This window comes from Struthio camelus, chromosome 26, assembly GCF_040807025.1.
Source record: "Struthio camelus isolate bStrCam1 chromosome 26, bStrCam1.hap1, whole genome shotgun sequence".
NCBI lineage: Eukaryota > Metazoa > Chordata > Aves > Struthioniformes > Struthionidae > Struthio > Struthio camelus.
This window is the reverse complement of record NC_090967.1, coordinates 6,432,641-6,453,237: the sequence shown is the minus strand read 5'-3', so window position 1 is coordinate 6,453,237 and position 20,597 is coordinate 6,432,641. Positions and strand designations below refer to the sequence as shown.

General features: G+C 40.4%; 1 protein-coding gene across 26 annotated transcripts in view; it reads right to left on the bottom strand.

Moving 5' to 3' along the window:
* GATAD2A (GATA zinc finger domain containing 2A) overlaps positions 1-20,597 on the bottom strand; it is a 70,037-nt gene that overhangs the window by 14,905 nt on the left and 34,535 nt on the right. For 12 of the 26 annotated variants that reach the window (XM_068920346.1, XM_068920351.1, XM_068920360.1 and 9 more), the window contains exons 2-4: positions 18,762-18,836; positions 13,203-13,346; positions 7,892-8,163 (exon numbers count right to left, since the gene is read on the bottom strand). In XM_068920346.1, coding sequence (XP_068776447.1) covers positions 7,892-8,163; positions 13,203-13,235 — 305 coding nt within the window. In that variant the 5' untranslated portion in view covers positions 13,236-13,346; positions 18,762-18,836. Of the gene's footprint in view, positions 1-1,802; positions 1,930-7,891; positions 8,164-13,202; positions 13,347-18,744; positions 18,837-20,597 lie in introns of those variants that run through there. The other 14 variants (XM_068920352.1, XM_068920366.1, XM_068920367.1 and 11 more) reach the window with 3 other exon arrangements.

Here is a 20,597-nt window from a genome sequence, read left to right as displayed (position 1 = left end):
AGCTAAAAAAGGAAGGCGACCTTGAAAGAAGACACTTGACAACTGTCTCGGCCTCCTGATTTTTCAAGATACTACAGGGAGGGAGGGAAAAAAAACCCCAAATCCATACAGCTTAATCATGAACTAGTTAAACAACGTACGAAGCACCTGAAGCAAAACGTAACCAGCAGAAGTTTGTATTCATCAGCGATTTCAGTACCGCATCTCGGGGCGGGGGACCTGACGAGGAGACCGGGAGAGCACGAGGAGCGCGCAGCAGAGCCTCCGCGCTGCCGGGAAACCGGCGCTTCACCGGGAAGGAAACGGAGCCAACAGGCAGACACAACAGAAGTCGCCGCTCCCGCTCTCCCCGCACTTCCCAACGCCAGGAGCTGCTTCCAGCGCCTCCTGTAAGCGCCCAGACGAGGCTGAAAGAGCCCAAAACTGGGATGGGAATCAGTCATCCCGGCCCAGACAAGCGGTCGGGCACTACTGCGCTCAGAGGCTTTCCAGAACCCATGTGATTTCTCTGTTTTTCAAGATACATTACAATATTCCTGACAGTTACATTGTAAGATGCTGGTGTACTAGAAGTTGCATTAGAAACCGCTACATTCAGAGTTTGTGTGTGTGTGTACACATACATATATACACACACACATATATATTAAGTACATATATGACTATGGCTCTCAAATTTCTCTACAGAGCACAAAACGCAGCTAAGAATGGAGCACGTTTGCTTTGATGCTCCAAGTTCTCCTACTGAGTCTATGAAACCAGCACTATTTACCCGCACCCTGACAGAAACACAGACAAGCTGCTCGTGCTTTACAACTTATCAGGCAGCCTAATAAATTTTCCATAAAAGCATTAAGCAGTCAGATCTGTTATTTAGGACCATCTACCACCTACACCAAAGAGTGATTTGAGTCTGTGAGGTCTCGTGTCAACAGAGAAAAATCCTTCCTGTAGGGTGTTTTGTTTTGCTTTTTTTTTTTTTTTTTTTTTTTTTTTTTTAAAGTAACACATATTGACCACAGCAAAGTCAATTCACCTTCAATACCAGCATGGCCAACTGCACAGTGGCTGAGGTGGCGCCAGACTGAACTACAGAAACACTGATTACATCTCTGCAAAAGAGTCTTCCTTCAAAAATAAGTTTGCTATAGCCTTTTGCTACCTTGTGTGTAAAGCAAGAAATTTAAAACAGATGTTTCCAAATAAGATTGACAACGGAAGTATCGGCACTTCCAGAAAAATACTGCCACCAGCAGTTAATAATTTGGGACAGCTGCCCTGATACTATGACCTTTATCCTCTGAAGCCATCAGGCATATCCTTTAGCTAAATAAAGACATAGTTTTATTATGCGCCCTTCAGCTTTTCTAAGTGTTGCTGTCTCAATTACTTGGAGTCGATGCTAGAAGATGAAAGCAGAGTTGCTGCCTAGCTACATACATTTATTTAAGCATTTCCGACAAGAAAATACAACTTAACAGAGACCTCGAAGAAAGAATCCAATACAGACCTCCTAAGTCACTAAGGACCCTCAGAAAAAGTTCATGCTTCCTCTAATACTCTGTTTAAAACCTTAGCGCACAGAGCAGACGCATCATGCTATTCGATAGTCTTCCTTGGTATCTTGGAGCATCCTCACTCCTCTAGCAATTGAGAGCAGAACAACTATTAAAAAAAAAAAAGTGCTCCCATTCTCCTATAGGGGCACTGTACATTTATTTTTGATTTGAAGGAAAGAGGGTCATCCAATTCAAGAGACCTCAAGTGGCTGAAGCCATCCTTGGAGGTTTGCATCCATTTACCTGGGACAGAGGAAGACTAATGAAACTTTTGTCTTGAAGATGATGCATCTGAGGCCTAAAGTATCTCGGGATGGACTCAACTGTTGTAACATTCACAGGAAGCGGAAGTCTAGATCAAGTATGAATAAGAAAGAAAAAGTTACAGACTTGCACTAAAAAGAAAAAAGGTGAGAAAACCCAGGAACTACTGGCTCTGGTAGAAAGATTAACTCCAGAGGACACCCCATACTGCCTAGCTGACAGACAGCATCAGAGACACTTAGTGACGTTAACAGAAGAACGCAAGTATTTCAGCAACGAGCCCTTCCATTCCTTCATGCCAATCCAGAAACGTAACCCCAAAATAAGCTTCCTTTTACAGACTAGATCTTATCCATGCTCTAAAATGCCTTTTTGATTACTTTTTCAAAAAGATGAGGAAAATAAAATCAGTGATGCTCACCTGATGAAAGTTACCAACTACTGACCTGAAAAATGCAATTCCACCTTTCGGTGCAAGAGACCCACAGAGCCTAATCTTGTGGTACCCCAGCGTATCCTGTCCATCCTCAGGCAACTGAAGGAAGCGTCAGAACTGTCATTCAGACTAAAGCTTAATCTACGTTAGCAAGTAAGGAACAATTTTACTTCAGTCCATTCAACAGTCTCTTGTATACTGTCATCCAAAAATATCTGACAAGGAAGGAGGACAAACAAGGGAAGAAAAAACAAAGTGGGGGTGGATTTTCTGGGGATGCTTGATCTACACAAATCAAAGAAGTTGTGATGATCTAGGGACTGTGGTATGACACTGAAGCAAAATAGACTTAATTCCTTTCCTGTCCTTCCTCTGCACCTACCAGAATGAGGTTTTATTAAACTATATCTGCATTTAAAATAAAACATCAGAACTCCCCAAGAAACTTTGGCATCAAGTTTGTTATAACACCCCTTAACAGAACACACACCATGAGCTATGAGATACAATGTACACAAGCTGAAAAGGCGATCTAAAACATGGGGCTGTACCATATTCCCAGCTTCATCAACGGATAAAGAGGATCCTGTTATTCTTCATTGGCACCGAGGTAAATACCGATCACAGTTAATTCCTGTAACTGGAGAGTTCGGTTAGCCAGAGACTGCACCATGATGTGTTTAAGAACATGTTAGAACTCCAGAGTTCACATCCATCCACTTAGAAAATTAAATATGATTTGTCCAGATAAAACAAACACACACCCACACCCAAAATCCCTCAAATTACCAAAATTTAGCATCCAGAACCTAACAAGTAAATTCAGAGCACAGCCACTAGGCCAACTTTTAATACAAATTGCTTTGAAACTGTAATAAAGTTATTTTTAATTGCATTGTACAACAAAAGGACAATATGATCATTCTGAGCTTCCAGAGCAATACAACATTCCCAACACACAAATCATAACCAGCAAGACCTTAAATTAAAGGGAAAAAAGAGTTCAGACAGATTATTTGTCTGAAAGCCCTGACTGTAGGGATGTCTACAAATTCTCCACTCATCTTTCCTGGCAGTTTTCATTTAAGCAAACAAGCAGTGGCTTAAGTCAAATCAGTTCACATATAATTGCAAGAAGCAGGAGCTTAAAGCAGTGGGTATATTTGATATGTGCATGTAACAGACAGGAGACAACAGCCTGGTGCAAGCATTCTTTGTGGAAAACAAACCAAATCTATCAAATGCAGACTTTCTGGCTTATCATACTCCTATTTTTAATCGGAAGAAAAAATATCCTATAAGAAAATCCAAAGTTTAATGCGAGAAGAACACATAATCCATACGCTGGCCTGCAATGAGTTATTGTTATTATTATTTTTAAATAAGATCTCACCTGATACAAAATCTTAGGAATCATTTCTGTTAACCAACCAACTTTAAATTGTTTTAGATCAAGCTACAATTAATATATGATAATTTACCAATCTTATCTATAAATTCTCTTGACAAATAGAGAAAATACAGCAATAATAGCAAGATGTTCAACTGCTTAACAAGTTTTTCAGTTTGCTTTATGGGGGACACGTTCAGCTCAAGACTGTCAACAATATAAAGCAAAAGCAAGGGATAGCTGTGTAACAGCACTGTGCAACTTTTGGATACTCCAGTTACAGAAGCTAACAATCCAAATAGCCTCACAACCACCTTAATACAAGCACTGCTCACAGCTGTCAGGCAACAAATAGGCAACTTTTATATCTACATTCTACTAAAAATATCACCGTTGCTATTGTCACCAGGCTTGTGTGCTGCAATAAAGCCATTTTCTTATTCTCACTCCCTTTTCTTATATCACTGAGAAGTCTCGGCTTTTAATACCACAAAATGAAATATATTTGAAGGTGACGTATTTGGGAGAGTTACTGCAATTTCGAAAACAACAAACAAACTTGAAAGTTGGTTTAAGACAGCTCAGCGCAACACAGCTAGCATCCTTGTCTACAACCCCTTCCACCCCCCACTAATTTATAAACAAGGTTTTTCTAGAATTGGGATAACCTTACACAGCTCCTGGAGGATCCTGACACTTGAGCTCCAGAACAGAGGACAGTTTATCCTCACAGACAAGTTAGGAGACAGCAGCTCCTTTTCAGATAACCATTTATACCATTGTGCCCAGAGATCATTTGTGGCCTCCATCAAAACTTACTATGAGCACACCAGAAGTCACGAGCTTAGCAGTACCACATACACAATTAATTTTGTCTGATTCAGAAAATACTATTAAAAAAAAAATCTTTAAAAGTTGTCAGATCGCGTATTATACGCCTACATTAGACAAAGAGCGCTGAATCTGAACTGCAATAAATGCAACGCGATGGAGAAGGCAGTACAATCCAAGAAAGGCTTCATCAGAAAGCATCAGCCTCAAACTGATATTACATTTGCCCTGCATTGATTGAGCAAGAAACCCATATATTTAAGGGCAAGGAAAGAGAAAAGGTAAGATAAAGAACAGAAGAAAGAGAAAAAAGAGCTTCAGAGAGTTAGATGATGGCGGGATTCTACCAAGCTTTGCCAAACGCTCTTTCCCTTTAGCACCCATATTGATGTAAGCCAATATATTCACAAGCAAAGTGATTTACATTATGTTTTTCTACCATTCCACTGCAAGTGATGCATGTTCTTATCGAGAGAGGAGGACTCCCTCCTTCCTCCTGCCCCTTCCTGCAGTAGCTCTAGTATAATTACACATCAGTGTAGCTCAGTTCTGAGTGTTGCAAAAATGCCATGCAGAGGAGCAAGACTTTGGTTTGGCCTTGTGTGACCTCCTAAAGACTTCTACCACTACAGACTTTCTTCTGTTTCTTCTGGCATCAGAAAATGTGCACAAACCAAATACTATTTTTAACTTTAATTTCAAGGTCTAAAAAAAGAATTAAAAGCAACTTTTTTTTTTTTGGTAAGTTTAATACAGAGATATTGCCAAGTTCATATTTCAAATCTTGAAAAATCAACTGATTTCAGAGAGATTATCCATTCAACCAGCTTTATGTCAGCTAAACTGTGATTATTGCTGGTCTCCGTTTTCCAAGGAAAATATTATGTTTCCAGTTCCAAAAGCATTAAGGAAGTTTAAAAGCCAAAACACCATACATCACTAAGCATGAATTTATCCAACCAAAAAGTTCGTAGCAACTCAGTCATTTTAAGCAACAGATCTTTTTCATCTCCTCAGAAAAAAATCAGTTCAACAGCTTTAAAAACAAAGTCTCATGAAAGCTGCAAGCTAAGCTCCTCTAAAGGTCTGGAAAGAGAAGTCCCACACTTAAAAGAAAAAAAAAAAAACCTTATGAAATTAAGATTCCCCTTCCCTACAAGGCCAATATTATTCTTATATATGCAAGGGATCAGATTAATTCAGATACAAGTTTCTTCTGTATCACAGGCATCTTAAGAGTCAGATTTCATTCACTTGGAGATATTTGCATCTTAAGGTCGGTAGGCTGCTCAGTACCACATTTAGGCTCCAGGAGTGGAACTACACACTGAAAAACCACTGGCATCACCACCAAGCAGGAGTAGAGCCCCAGAGCCTGGGAATCAGCTGTGTTGCTTTCAGAAACATGCAGAATTACTCAAGTTCATTCTTTGTCACTTGAGAAGAACCATAAATTCAATTCCTCTATTTTAAGAGCTTTATATACATATATACTTTTAAAGATGTTCTAATTTATAAACAGTAACTAGAGAGCAGATCCAAAGCCTCCTGAAATTCTTAATTAAATTTAGTTTGGTTAACTTCAGTGGACATGGGATCAGATTGCCTCTTACACAAGAATATTTTTTGTGTAGGGAAGCGTTCTTCTGCCCTCTTGTAAGAGACTAAATACAACAACATCCTATTACTACCTGACGTAAGAACACTGTACAGAGAACGGACGTTCTCTCTTCTAATCTATATAGGCATTTTTGCTCCAGATGCTTTCTGGGAAGTTGAGCATATATCCTTTTGTTCATCATTCCGTTTGTGTATCTTACAATACAATAGAGTAGAAACACTCGCACACATTGCAAGAATATTATAAAGGTACCCTTAGGAATTCACGAAGAGCATATACATGCAGGGGCAGGTACTGTAACAAAAACGTTAGAATACAGCAGTCTAATTTATTAGATCTTTGGTATGATTGATCTTTTAAGATATTCTTCAAAAAAAAAAAAAAAAGAAAAGAAAAGGAGTATGCGTACCTGTGTTAATTAGCAAGCAGCGATTATGCCAAGACACTAAGACACTAATTTACTCCTAGTCAGCACCATGCAACACTGACATGGAAGTCAACCTCCTGTTATCCCAATTAACTAATTCTGTATAAGACAGGTAAGTACATCCTAAATATCTCTTTTGAGCAACTTCAACTGCCCCTTTGGCAGAAGCTTTATGAAGAAAGCCGAAAACTGTCACCTTCCCTCAATCAAATTGAATGGAAAAGATCTTGTTTTACATGTACTGAAGCAATAAAGCTGGATAAAGTAATATGGCTCTTGCAGTCCTAAATTATTTTTAAAGGAGCATCAAAAGTAAATAATAGGACAAGTTTACAGATTAATTGCCGTTAAACAGCAATAATCCTCCCAATAATCCCTGCAGAGTTGATAAGAATACTACAAAAGTGCAGATTTGAGATGTAAAACTGAAAACGTGAGTTCTTTGCATTCAGGCAAATACAGATTTATTACTTTGAAAACTTTAACTCAAATTATTTAACCCATTTCAGACAGACAGGCAAGTCTCTCAGATCTTATGTATTAATCTAACATCAGTTGGTGTCAACACCGGGAATAAACTAGGCTTCTAGACTTTGTTCAGTACTGTGATCATAAGATCTTAGCACACCATAGATCTTTGAGAGTCAACATCATGTTGGTAATTCTTTTTAATCTTGGTACAAATAGAATCTGGGTTAGAAATATGGTGGAAGATCTGGAATCTGGCTTTTAAGCGATGCCCTTAAATCTGTAAGCCAGAAGGACCCGATTTACTTGTGTATTTCAAATACAAGTCAAAGGAAAAGCCTTGCATTTTTGTAGAAATACAATTTTCCCAATTGTTCACTAATTTTGAACATTCATGCTTTCAGATGTCAAAATTCAGACATCTTAAAGAGGCTCGAGTTTCAAATGAGCATGAAGAACTTGTCTTATAAAAGCTGCACTTATTTATACCTGCTGCTCTGTCATGTGATAGGTGATCATAACCTATTTGTTTTTCTTATAGGACATCTCAATTTTTTTTTTTTTTTTTTAAAGTCTTCCTCATAGAAATCTAAATCAGTAGCTCAAAGTGCATCCACTTTATAACTTTAATGTTTTTCTATTCAAGACCACGTTTCTTTACTCAGCTGCTCATCACAGCTGCCACTGCTGTCAAGGCTTGTGAGAAGAAAAACGAGTAGCAAAGTTAAGTTGTCAAATGTCAAAACAAAAGAGCCAAAGCAGCAACATACCTGAACTTTTAATTTTCTCTACTTTTAAGAGGCAGGGAACTTGTTTCTAGTGCCATTTCACCACATTTACTGTGCAGGTATGCCAAACGTTATAGTGCAACGGCAGTATCTAGGTTCTAACTCACCTTTTTGAGGTACTCATGTCCACAGGTTCATCGCCTGTCTGAACCTCCACTTTAATGGTTGCTTTCACCTCTCCACCTTTTAATAATCCTTGCACTTTTCCAGCTCCAGGATCTGTTTTTATTTTCATGTCACCTTCAGCATTTATATCTGTTCCTAATAGTCCTTTCTCCATTTTTATTTTTTTACTGTCCACATCGTTATGCGTTATCTCACGTTCTAACGCTCGTTTCTGACTTCGTGTCCTGCATGCTTCCTCTGTCATTGTGAGACTCTGGAGAAAGAGGAGACACAAATGAGTGAAGAGCATCAAAAAAGGTAAGTTGGACAAAGCTTAGCTTCAAAACAGGGCAAAGTACAATGGTTACTGCAAAAGAAGCTCAGAAAGAGCAGTAATAGTTTCGCCAGTATGCTCACTTACCCTAGCTTCAAAATATATCTCAGTCTGAAGAGATTAAGCACCCAGCATCCACTGTACCAACACTTTTTATGTTAAGCAAAAAAACCAAACAGAAAAGCAGAAGAAAAAAGCCATACATGCACACAAACCCCACTAAGTATAAACTAGAAGCATGAAGGAGAAAGAAAACCTGTATTAGAGTACAGGAGAATATACAAACCCACACGATTAAAAAGTTTGGATCTTTACCAAAAAGCAGGAAGAATGTATGTATTTGTCTCATATGCAAATAAAAGTAATTACAGAATCCTAGATTAGAATCTCTCTGGGAGTTCTGCCATGTATTTCTTAGGACTATGCCTGATTGCAAGTTTCAGAAATCAGATGTTACGGGGAAAAGGACCACCACACCCTGCGTGAAGAGAGTCTTCCATATTTCTTTACAGCCTGCCACTAGACATTAAGGCACTGCCATTGTAATATCCAAGTTGATACTTTCTTCCCTCCTAATGAATGAGCCAGGCTTTTCCAGGGCTGCACAGGAAGTGCTCAACTCCTGTGGGATCACGGTTAACTCCCTGCATGCCAGAGGCGCAGAAAGTTTGGCTGCTGGCGAGCTTTGCCATCTCGCCTGCCCTCCTCTACCTGCGGACACGCATCGGACCAGGAGCTGAGTCAGGCTTTGATCCCATGACATCACTGGGCTCCACATGACCCTTCCCAGGATGCAGCCTGCGAGACAAAGCACTTTCCAGAAACCAGTCTGAGCCGGCTGCCGGCAACCCGGCGCGGGGTTAACCCTGCAGCCCGGCCGAGCCGCCGCCAGGCCGCCGCAGCCCAGCCCGGGCCGGCGGGCGAGCATCGGTGCAGCCCCCCGAGAGCATCGCAGGGGTGCTCCCGGGGTCCCCCTGCTGCATCGTGCCCTGGGGCGCCCAGACCACGGGCTTCCAGCGGGGGGGTGCAAAATCACCCCCCTCAAAAACAAAAAGAAAAAAAACAACACAAAAAGAGAAAAAAGTTTCTCCCATCCTAGATTTTCCCCCCCGCCTCCATCTTTTCGAATAAATGGATTTCGAGAGCAAGGCCAACACAACAGTTGGATGAAGTCTTTGAAACGTTTTTAGCAGCGCAAGACTAACATAATTACGCAACATCATTAACCTCTGCTTCTCCCTCCCCCACCCCCTGTTATTCAACAATGTCACATATACAGTACGTGAAATTGCAATTTTGATAGTACAAGCCTAGAGCAAGCGAGAGCTATTTCTTTGCACGGGTGCTGGAGGAAATATTTTGGGAAAAGTCATAGTCAACACACACAAGTGCCTCCACTCAGCGGATGTGCGTTTACAGTGTGACCATGCCTGAACTTAAAATAAGGAAGAAAAGGTGTGCTCTACAGAATGGCTTAATTAATTTTGGTATTTATGAAAGTGAGTAAACAGCACACAATCCAGGCAGAGAGCCAGGAGCAGCGAGATTTTTTCACACGGCTCAGGCAGTCCACGTTGGTTGACATGCAGCAGCCTCTCCAAAACCCCGCTCAGCCTCAGATAAACTGCTCTGAAAACATACAGCTTTTAACTACAAAACGTACCTCAATGTAAGCATGTCTGTTGACAATGAGGCAACACAACAATTGTTTCTCTCTCCAAATAAGCGAGCAGGCAATCTGGCCAGGAATCACAAGCCTTATTACTAGTAACTCAAGGCAAATCAGTCTGAATCCAGGACTAAAACAAAGGGCTGCTCTGCACGCTATTGCTCAGCTTATTTATGCTCAGATTTGCCATTAATCACAGTGGCTTTCTTGATCAGTGCTGTGAAGGAAGCCAGCTTATTTGGTAGGCAACTTGCATAAAAAACAAACAAACAAAAAATCCCCACCTGATCTGGGTTTCTTCTCAGGGTCTTCATATTCTGCAATCTAGCATGGATGAGAAGCAACAACTCCCAGAGTCAGCGCTGACCGCATGGAACAGTGGCCTGTGGCCACAGCACTTCAAAAACTGAGGCTCCAAGTTCTGAGAACATTTACTAGATGCTTACTCCATCCCCCAGTTTTGTTTGGGAGAGGGAAAAAGCTGTATTCTGCACTATACCTGTGTTACTTTGCAATGCGTCATACAGAGCAGCCAGGAGGTTCTGGAACTGCGCGTGCCTACGGCTGAATCTTTACCATAAGCAGCAGGGACAATCTATGTCTTGTATCAGCTCTAAGTTTTATTAAAAAAATTAATACAGAGTCCAAATCCTATCAGGAATGTAAAAACAATTAATGCATAAAGATCTGAACGCTTTAACAGGCATCTCTGTTCTCTAACTAACCAAGACAGCCAATCTAAAAAATAGAGAGGGGCAGATGTTAAGCACTACATTCAGACTATTTCCAGTGGCAAACACTTCTTGTGCATCTCCTTACAAACGTTAGACTAAAGAGATTAACAACCCTTACGAAAACGCAAGATGTACCTCCCAACAAAACCCTTCACTATTATGCATTCTGTTGGACATCAACAGCCGAATGGCAAATAGTTTTTTTGATAATCAAACCTTGCAGCTTCTACTTGCCTGGAAAGGAACCTGTTTAGGTTGCTCCAACACCAGGTTTAGGCCACTGAGTCGACCGACACAAGGCCAGAAATTTGAAATTCTGCATCACCTACGAGCAGTTAATAAACTTCAAATCCTTTTATTTTTACAGCATTATCTTGCATCCTGCAATTCCTTCACAAAGTAGAAGCAGCCATTTGTTCTTGTAACGTCACAGTCACTCCCTTATCAGATACTGACAACTTAAACTTTTACTTGGAAACAGCTTCACCTTCCTTGTGCATTCAATACTCGCACAGCCAAAAGGTGACACCTCACAAGGTCAGCTTTCTTTCTAGCAACGGTGCTGCTGCTATGACAACTTTTTGCAGACTAAAATTCAATCCAAGTTTTTGTTAACAATTTGCAGTATTTTGCCACAACAACGTAGTCTGGGAAGTGTGTGGGGACAGCAACTGCTATTTGCAGCACAAATGAAACAGTACGTTCAAGCTCTACGGTAGCAGAAAGACCTTGGGACTAGATTGCACTAAGATTTTACAACTAAACCTGAAGATTATTGCAAGTGCAGGCTCAAGGTTTATATATACACTAATATAGAGATCTGGTTGCACAGTTCCCCTGCCACCACAATGTTAAGTCATATTTATTATAGATGAACCTTAAATGATGCCCCCTAGAATAGTTGTTTTAACCCTTTCAGGAAGTAGTACTGAAAATAATTTAACATGCCTGCATATACAGAGAAGCCTAAAAGAAAGCTGAATGTAGTATGGAGGGAAAAGGAGGAAGAGATAGACAAAATAACGAGGAGGATTTCATAAAAAACAAACACAAACTATTCTGCCTCTTCTTTTCAGGAAAGGAGATGGAAATTGGTAACACCATAAATTTTTATGGAAATTGTGAGTTACTGGGCCTTATCTGCTGCAAGCCAGAGTGCATCATGAGGTAGGTATACAGTTCAGACAAGTCCCTGCAGGATCTACTTCACTTAGCATTACCCACAGCGGACTACAGAGCACATCCCAAAACAGCTTAAACTCAAGACCTGTAGGAAAAGATTAAAACCAAAAGCTTCATAAGTGTGCCACAGGAAGACAGGAGGAGAAAGAGGGTACCTGCATAGTCTAGCACCAGCAGTGAGAGCGTCTTTACTTTTGGAAGTGAGCTGCTATTTACACAACCAAAGCGGGGAAAAAAGAACCCCAAACTGACCTGGGAAGAAAATTCCCTCCCAATGGCCAATCTGGCAATTTGCTTAATCCCCAGCATGTGAGGAGAACGTGCCAGTCAATCACATGAGACTTCACCACCATTGTTAAATAGCACCTTAACCAGTATGCTCCGTGACCCACCCTTAGTGCTGACAAAAATTCCTCCTTCCACTTGCAGCAGGAAATTACCTTTTGGAGAGGGGAGCAGGAAGATGCAAACTCTTTCCCACCTCCCACAAGCAACCAGACTAATAATTCCTGAGGCAGAACATTGCTTACGCTTGGATTTCACAGGTAAAGAGCAACATATCCATATGCTCAAAGCCTGCATCCTCTACCATGTTTGAATGCCTGATGAATTATTGAGATCATACATCCTTACCATTTGATTCCACTAGAAGAGGAATAAATCATCTGGATGTTTCCAAATACCTAGGTTACGTATTCATCAGATAACATAAGGATAGCAACACTTTTGAAGTTATTCCCCAAACCCTCACCTCTTCTCACCAAACATTTCTAACCCAAAGTGTAGGCTTCTGACAAACATTAGTGACAGCAGAAACTGATCAACATGAACAGCAAATAGGTTTGGTTCAACACATGCTGGACTATACCTTTATATTACAGATGGAAGAGAAAGTAAGGATTACACAGTAAATTTTAAGTTTTACGGAAGGTTCTGCTTTTTATTATGAAGAATGACATAGCTCAGAGTGGAGTGCCTGGGATCTCAACAGCAAATACCCTGTCTTAAGTGTTATCACTGTAACAGATTAACTACTACAATCAGTTCAAAAGGGAGTTTAGTATATGTTATAAAATGCAGTAAACTTCTTGGACTGCAGGCCACAGGGTTATACTCTCACACTCAGCTACTTTAAAAGTCTCGTTTTGGAAAAAAAAAAAAAAAAAATCACACAGACTGATTCACTGCCCTTTAAGCATATGGACAACAAAAGAAAACCCCAAATCTGCTGTGAGTTCATAACCTGTCTATGCTGGCCTGTTAAATATTATGTACACCTATGATTTTATCTATAAGCTTTCCATTTGGAAAAACGTCAAAAGAAATCTCTTGCTGTCCTCCAAGTTTTCCTTTCCAAACCCCTCCTCCCGAGCAGCAAGAACAGAAAGACAAACCTGGTTTGATTCAGCCAGTGTCTTTTCCGACATGGACGTGTATGACAGACTCCTGTCACATACTGCCCAGAACGCCTCCCACTTGCAAAGATGGCAAAGGATTGGGAGATCCTGGAACAATTATCTGCTTGCTTTCTTTTGCCACTGTAGGGAAAAGTTACAGAACAGGAAAAATTCAGTAAGTTCCAGTTTAAGACTCGGGAAATTAATTACTTTGTGGTGATTTTCCAGATGTGTAGTCCAACCTGGAATAAACCAGAAGAACAACTGCAGAAGTCACATCTGGCTTACCTACTACTATCTGTTTAGAGCTCACAAACAGGTAACTGAGGCAGCTCCCAAAATAGTTTTCTGAATACCATTAAAGAAACACAGAAAACATGACACAGTTCACAAAGGCAAAAATACAATTAAAAAGAGTACATTTTGCTTGCAATTTGTAATAAACACTTCCACTCTTCCTTACATCACACAAATTAGTGCCTCTCACCTCCTCTCTCCTCCCCCATCCATGAATTATGACTTCTTCATACAAGCTGCAAGTAATTTCATCACATAGTAGTAGTTAGGCATACTTTTATTTCAGGCTACTAAGTTGCTCTAGAAAATGGATGGGAGTTTAAAATTATATTCCGCCTCTGCTAGAATCAATGAACATTTCGGGTGAGCACTAGCAGCAGATACTGGTTCAATAGAGACCATCTACAGAAGGTTTTGAATCTGACTTACAGCAGCACACTAAACAGTCCAGTTATATGGTATTTGCTCTTTCTGGTAGCCAAAAACAAAGATCAACAACCCTCTTCCCCAGCCTAATCTGGGAACTTTTACAGTGAAAGGGGAGGGGGGGAAAAAAGGGGGGGGGAGGAGGAGGAGGAGGAGGTGGGGAGGTTGAGATATGTTCCAGTCAATGCCTCGCAGTGCCAAACGTTGAGAGACATCCCCCCCCCAGATATTTTCTAAGTGTAATTGACCAAAATTAACTTACTGACTTTGACCAGTCGCTCCCATTCAGCGCGCTAGACTCGGATGCACAAACCGGACAGGCCTCCGTCAAGGGCAGCCTAAGCAGCCGGCCGCACGCGCGCTTACCTTGGATCCTCCCCGCACGCCCTCCCCGCGATGCTCAGAAAGTCATTTCTCTTAGCAGGATGTAAGAAGTTGCAATGACAAGGCACTGTTTCAGCCAAGCCTAATTGTTTGCTCTGCCTTAAGTATTTTTTTCTTTTTATACGCTCATTGTTATCCAAGCCTGAAGCGAGATGCGCTGGAAAAGGTCATATTAAAAGTTGTATACAAAACGTGTGTGTGTACATATTAACATGCGCATACACACACACACAGAGGAATTCCTGTCCTTGCCATGTAGATTTTTAAGAGAAACTTTAGAAAGAGAAAGTAAGAACTGGCTGTTTTTTAAAGAATACATTAACTCAACCATGGTAGGATAAGAACACTGGTTATTTTGTGGGTTGAAAAAAATCCCACAACTGAATTCAACTGGACAACCAAAAATCCATTCCTTTTTCTATTAATGCAATAAAAAGAAGGACAGCAGCCAGAGATGGGTCGATCAGTTTTCTACGTTAGCCATTACTTCCATATCAGAAGACTTAAATAAGAAGAATTAAAATGCTCAAGTTCTCCTTCAGTTGAAATGACAAGAACAGAATAATTGCTGAGCAGCCCATCTGCTGCTTTCCCCCAAAACCCCAGGGAAAGCAGGCCCCACCAGGCAGCAGGCACTGCCCAGCCCCTGGGTGCCTGAGAGGCACCGCAGCCCACGAAGGGTTAAGCCCTGCCATTTTGGTGCCATTCACTGATATGTCCATTAAGGGTGTTACATAACAAAATGGCAGACCTTAACCCTTCCCGTGCCGCACTCCCACGGTGCTGAGCTGGATGTGCTCACACCAGCCCCGCCAGGAAACCACTGCGCCTTTTGGGCTGGGGATTTTTTGTTTTTTTTTTTTTTTCTTTTCCCCCTAAAGCTTGGGGGGAGGAATAAGGGATCTTGTTTAGGATTGCTAAATGCTTGCCATTAAGAGCAGAAAAGAGCCCACAAAAGTTTCATCTCTGTCATCTATGATACTTATTTAAGGACAGGAGAGAAGAAAGTTCTCTGCTAGAGAGGTGACAGCAGTGAGCACACTTGCAGGCAGCACATGAATGATCCACCAGCACGTTTCAGCAGAAAAACATTACAGGGATACCAGCCCAATGACTTTCTAAAGGAAAACACTGAAAACTGGGGGTCTCAGAATACCAGTCTGCCCTAAAAACAGCTGCAATAGCCCCACTACTACTCCTATTGCTTAGCTTTTGATGCAAGTACCTGCAGCAATTCATTCTATACCTTGCTATGCGTCTTGTAGAAGCTGCTTTTATTTTCATCCGAGTGACCAGGCAACATGAGGCAGCCTTAATATAAACACTGTGCCCACAATGCAACTGCTCGCAGTCCTTAGTGCAATAGGAAGCAATTCAGCCTCAGTTCGCCTAAATATTTACTAAAATTAACAGATAAACATTTGTAGGAACATCTTCAAGTCAAGCTCAGAACACCACCAACGTTAAGTTCTGTATTTGGACAGAAATGAGAGTTCGGTTGCTGAACTCCCCCTGCATTAAGAGGGTCGCCGTTCTGCTCTCCGCGATACTGCTATGAACTCGTCCCAAAAATCACTACTATGACAAAGACAGTTCAGCTCCATTTATTAGAAACCTACAGCCAAATCAATCACTATATAAGCAGTCTTTATACCAAAAAAAAAAAAAAAAAAAAAAAATTCACAGTTCTTAGCAGAAAACTCAGCGTGCCATACGGATTATATTTAACATGTAGCTGTGTAAATGTAAAATAGCTATTAATCACCCCCAAAAAATCTAAAAATTTTCTAAAATTTTGTAATAACTTCAGAAGTGTTCAATGTCAAGGTGATCTTAGAGTAAGAATCATTAAAAAGAATTTATTTTGTAAAAAGCTTGCATAAAAATAACTGTTTTCTCTCCTAAATATCTTTTACTAGTGTTGCTATTCTCTAATCAGCATATCCAGCCTGACATTTCAAAAAACAAAACAAAAAACACTTCCCAGTTCTGCCACGATGACACAGATTCCTCGGTTTGCCCTGCAAAGTGACACCAGTTTTTTCGTGTTCTGTGATAGTGATTCATAACCACAGTTTTCAGGCATGAACTAGGCAGTTCGGTACAGAGTTAGTTCTTTGTCATCTCTGAGCTTGCCAGGGGAATTCTACCAACCTCACATATGAGGCAGCTAAAGAAGAATAACAACGCCAAAATCATTTTATTTAAAAAAAAAAAAAAAAAGGGTAACCTTTTAATAAGGTCACCATCTTTACACTTATTTAAGCTAAACTCTTCACCATTTAGTAGCTCACAGGGAGAGACTTTTGAGAGAAGTGAGAAAAAGAGACCAGTTATTACCAGAAGCACACGGCCTGACTTCGCTTAGCAATAAAGATGCAACCTTTCCTCAGGCATGGATTTGCTAGTCACATCGACCCTCATAGACATTAACTAGCGATTAAAATCTATTTATCCAGTTTTTATTTTGACTCAAAAATAAAGCTTTCCACTCATAAATCACTATACTTTTATTTAAACTGTTATTTGATGTGGACAGATTTAAATATTAAATAACAGCATTGCAGACTGCAATCAAATCCTTCCCCCTCACCTCCCATTGAATGTATGCTTCTTATTAGAAAAGGGATCTAGGTTGGTTCATTTATTTTAATGCAAGAACAGCAAAATTAGCATCTTTAGATACTCAGTCACAACAACAATCAGCTTTTCTAGCCCCACATGCGTGTATATTATGATACAGGCAATTCCTTGTTTTTCCGTATTCTAGAAAGCCTAAGAGAAGGCAGGCACTCTGTGCACACTGGGTTTAGCATCGCTTCCCTACAAGAAGTAACATGCTTAGGACTCACACTCATGCACATACATGTTCTTTACAGCCTCAGTAAGTAGATTCAAAGTACAGGGCACTCGAAGAAAGAAACCCAGCAATTTTCTTATTCACCAACTAATATTCTAATTCTTGTAAAAACTTTAACATCGTATTAATTTTAAGGTCCGCTTCTTTGGGTTTAAAGAGGTGTATGTAGAGGGTACTACTTATGGCCACTAAATGAGGAATTTGTTTGACCTGAATTCTCTCCCAAGTTTTATGGATCTATTTTTGTCTAGAAACTACTGGGCAGGAAGTCTACTAATGACTTATGTCTGGGCTTTGTATTAACAACAAAAAAAAAAGAGAGAGATTCCTCAGTGTAAAATATCAGTTAAATACCAGTTTCAATTATGTTCTATAACAGCAGTATTTGGATAAAAAGTTGAATCTGAAAAATAAGATATTTATACACTTCCCTACAACTTCACAGAGCTATATTTTTCAAGTATTTGATGGTGATAACTCACTGAACAAGAAAGCAGATCAAGAAGCTTCCGTGAGTGTGTTCACGATGTCTAAGCGTGAAGTGATACAACGATTCTCTCCCTGTTATTCCCGTTCCTTCAACTCTGACCAATTTCACTAACGAGGCTGTTTTCACAATTCCATTTAATGTTTTGGTCTCATGAAAGATGGCAACAATCATTGCATGCTTAAACTTTGGAAGGTTCACCTCCAAACTCCAAAGCCCTACTTCGCACAGATTTGGGAACTTACATAACAAATAGTCATACCAAAAAAGCAGTGGTGCTTAAGGCTTGCACCACAACATTAGGTCTGAAGTTGACGGATAAATCAAATCTGTAAATTTATGAGCAGAGACACCAACGTTTACACCAGAAAAATGGAGACTGGAAGAAAAGCGAAGACCAGAAATCCTTAAAGTAGATCACCTGAGCCTTGGCAACACATGTTTGGGAGAACAATCACTGGATAAACCCTTAAACTTCTGTTTATAACATGCTTAATTTGATACTACAGCGAGGTAGATGAGTATCACTACACACAGGATAGCTGATCAAGAGATTTCCACCACATTACTTGTTGCCTCACCCTTATATCATTGTCAGAGCTAAAAAGGTATATGCAGAAATTTCATTTTCATTCACAATTTTTCTTTTGGGGGTTGTGCAAGTGATCAAACTAGATAGAATTCTCAAGGGAAGAATTTTTGGGCACTTGCTTTGTACTTCTTATCTTATTCAAGACTGAAAATACTGTGCAGCTGTTGCAAATGCCTGGTTAAAAGGAAGTGAAACTTCTCTGTTTGTCCATTTGTAAGCTAGAGAGATTTACCTACTTTGGGGTGTTGATTAACTGCTAAGTGAAAGGTGACTTTTGATTAAGACACGGGATCTGAATCCAGATCCGAGTTCAATTTCTGAGCTCTACTACAGACCTCTCTCCTCATCCTGCGCAAGATAGGAGCAGAGGTACAAAAACAGTAAGACAATTCCACCCCTCCTATCTCGCTTCTCCATTTTTCAATTAACAAATCTGTGATGAGGCCAAAAATGTCTATGCCACGTAGTAATCTCTAATGTCAGGCACTCTTACCTATTAAGAGCTCCTACCTGTCAATGAAGTTCATGGGTTCCAAGTGGAATCCTGTCCAGTCCCAGTGGCTGAAAGTAACTGCAACAAATATCCTGAGGGGGAAAGACAAGTAGTTTAGTATGCTTTCGTTGGACTACAAGCGAGATCGATGACAGCCCCACCAAAAATAGAAAATGAGACGAAATGCATTGGATTTATTTTTCTTTCTGAAAAACATTATTCAAGTAATCATTCAAGTTTCACTTTTGCAAGCTTGCAAGAAAAGTTGTAGTGTTACCCATTGCCAACTTGTATCCAAGTGGAGATACAATCAAACACTGTAAGAATGTTAACCTTGGGGAAAAAAAATCCACACTAATTGTTCCGATAAGGGAGTTCTTGACATCTTCATCGGAAAAATGCTCGCTCATGGGACAGTAAACCTTAAACTTAGCTACCTGTTTGAAAGATCACAAGACCACATCCTATTATTTGGAAAGGAATTGCAGTTAGGCCTGTGTTCAAATGCTTTTAGATTAAAAAACAAAAGCACACACAAAAATATTTGAAAGTTACTGTTTTTCTTACTCCACGTTGCTTTATTTTTTGCATCTGATATCAACATTCTAGGAAGAAACCAACTGCTTTTTGATTAACCACAGTTTCATCCAAACACCCGCGGGAACCGATATTCCAATTTCTAACTGATCGTTTCCCTTAAGGCGGAAGAGACCCAACGCCTGCATTTATCAGTATAATGGCTAGTACCACAGGTGCTCACTCTAGGCAAGTCTTGAAACAGTCACTGTCCAGCCTCCCCATTTTACTTAGCTGGACAAAAGCAGTATAGGGTCATATGTGCATTTAGGAGAACACTAGCTGAAGATGCATCTTTAAAAAGAAACTTGGTCACTCCTCCCCAAACTGATCATGACACTAGCCAAAAAAGCATGCCATTTTAAAGACAAACGCTAACAAAAATAAATGTCTTGCTTCATAAAGGTTTTCAGCTGCTTTCAGCTTTTATTGTGTCCAGCAAACCAGCAGACCCACTGCAGTAGCATTTTAATATGTGAGACAAGCTAGTGAGAGGCAGCAAACAAGCCAGTGTTTGTCCGGAAAGTTAGACTTGGGCAGTTTAGTCTACTAGGGCCTAATGACAGGAAACTGTTAACAGCAGAAAAGCCTTGTAGCTTGAACAATTTCTTGAGGACAAGAATCAAATTGAGAAGTCTTTGTGCTTAACTATACAGCTCAAGGTCTTCCCTGTTGCCTGATGAGATAGCCTGTTCTTAGGCTGCTTTCCTCTCTACCTCTTCTGTCCAACACATGCACTCCAGCAAATCTTAGTTTTCACTGTGTAGTATGACATAGCTGACAGCCTTACATTGAGAAGCTACTATATGAAACTAACTTAGATCTTGTATCTATTTCATCAGTAACAATAACATTCTGAGATGGAAATGATGAGAGTGGGCTTTGGAACTGACACCGCAACCATGTGCATGCTCATACACATGCTCAGTTCAGCTATTTAGTGACAAGCTTGTGTTTTTACTTAAAGGAGATGAGAGCAAGTCTTAAAGCCAACCTGAAAATACTGGCTAAAAACAGTAGCAGGCTTTGGTGGGGTACCACCACCATCCACGCTCCATAACACGGATGAAATGAACTGTCCCCCTGTCACTGGTCACATTTGAGAACACACCACAGTTCTCAGTGGAAGTTTCCATGAAGTCACACATAAGCAGAGGTGAGGGGAGGGGGAATGACTTCTTAGGGAAGCTTTTTCCTATAGGAGCCCGCATAAAATGCGGATAAGCACATGAGCATGCTCTTTGAGAATGGCTCACTTCCACTGCAGAAGGGCTGAC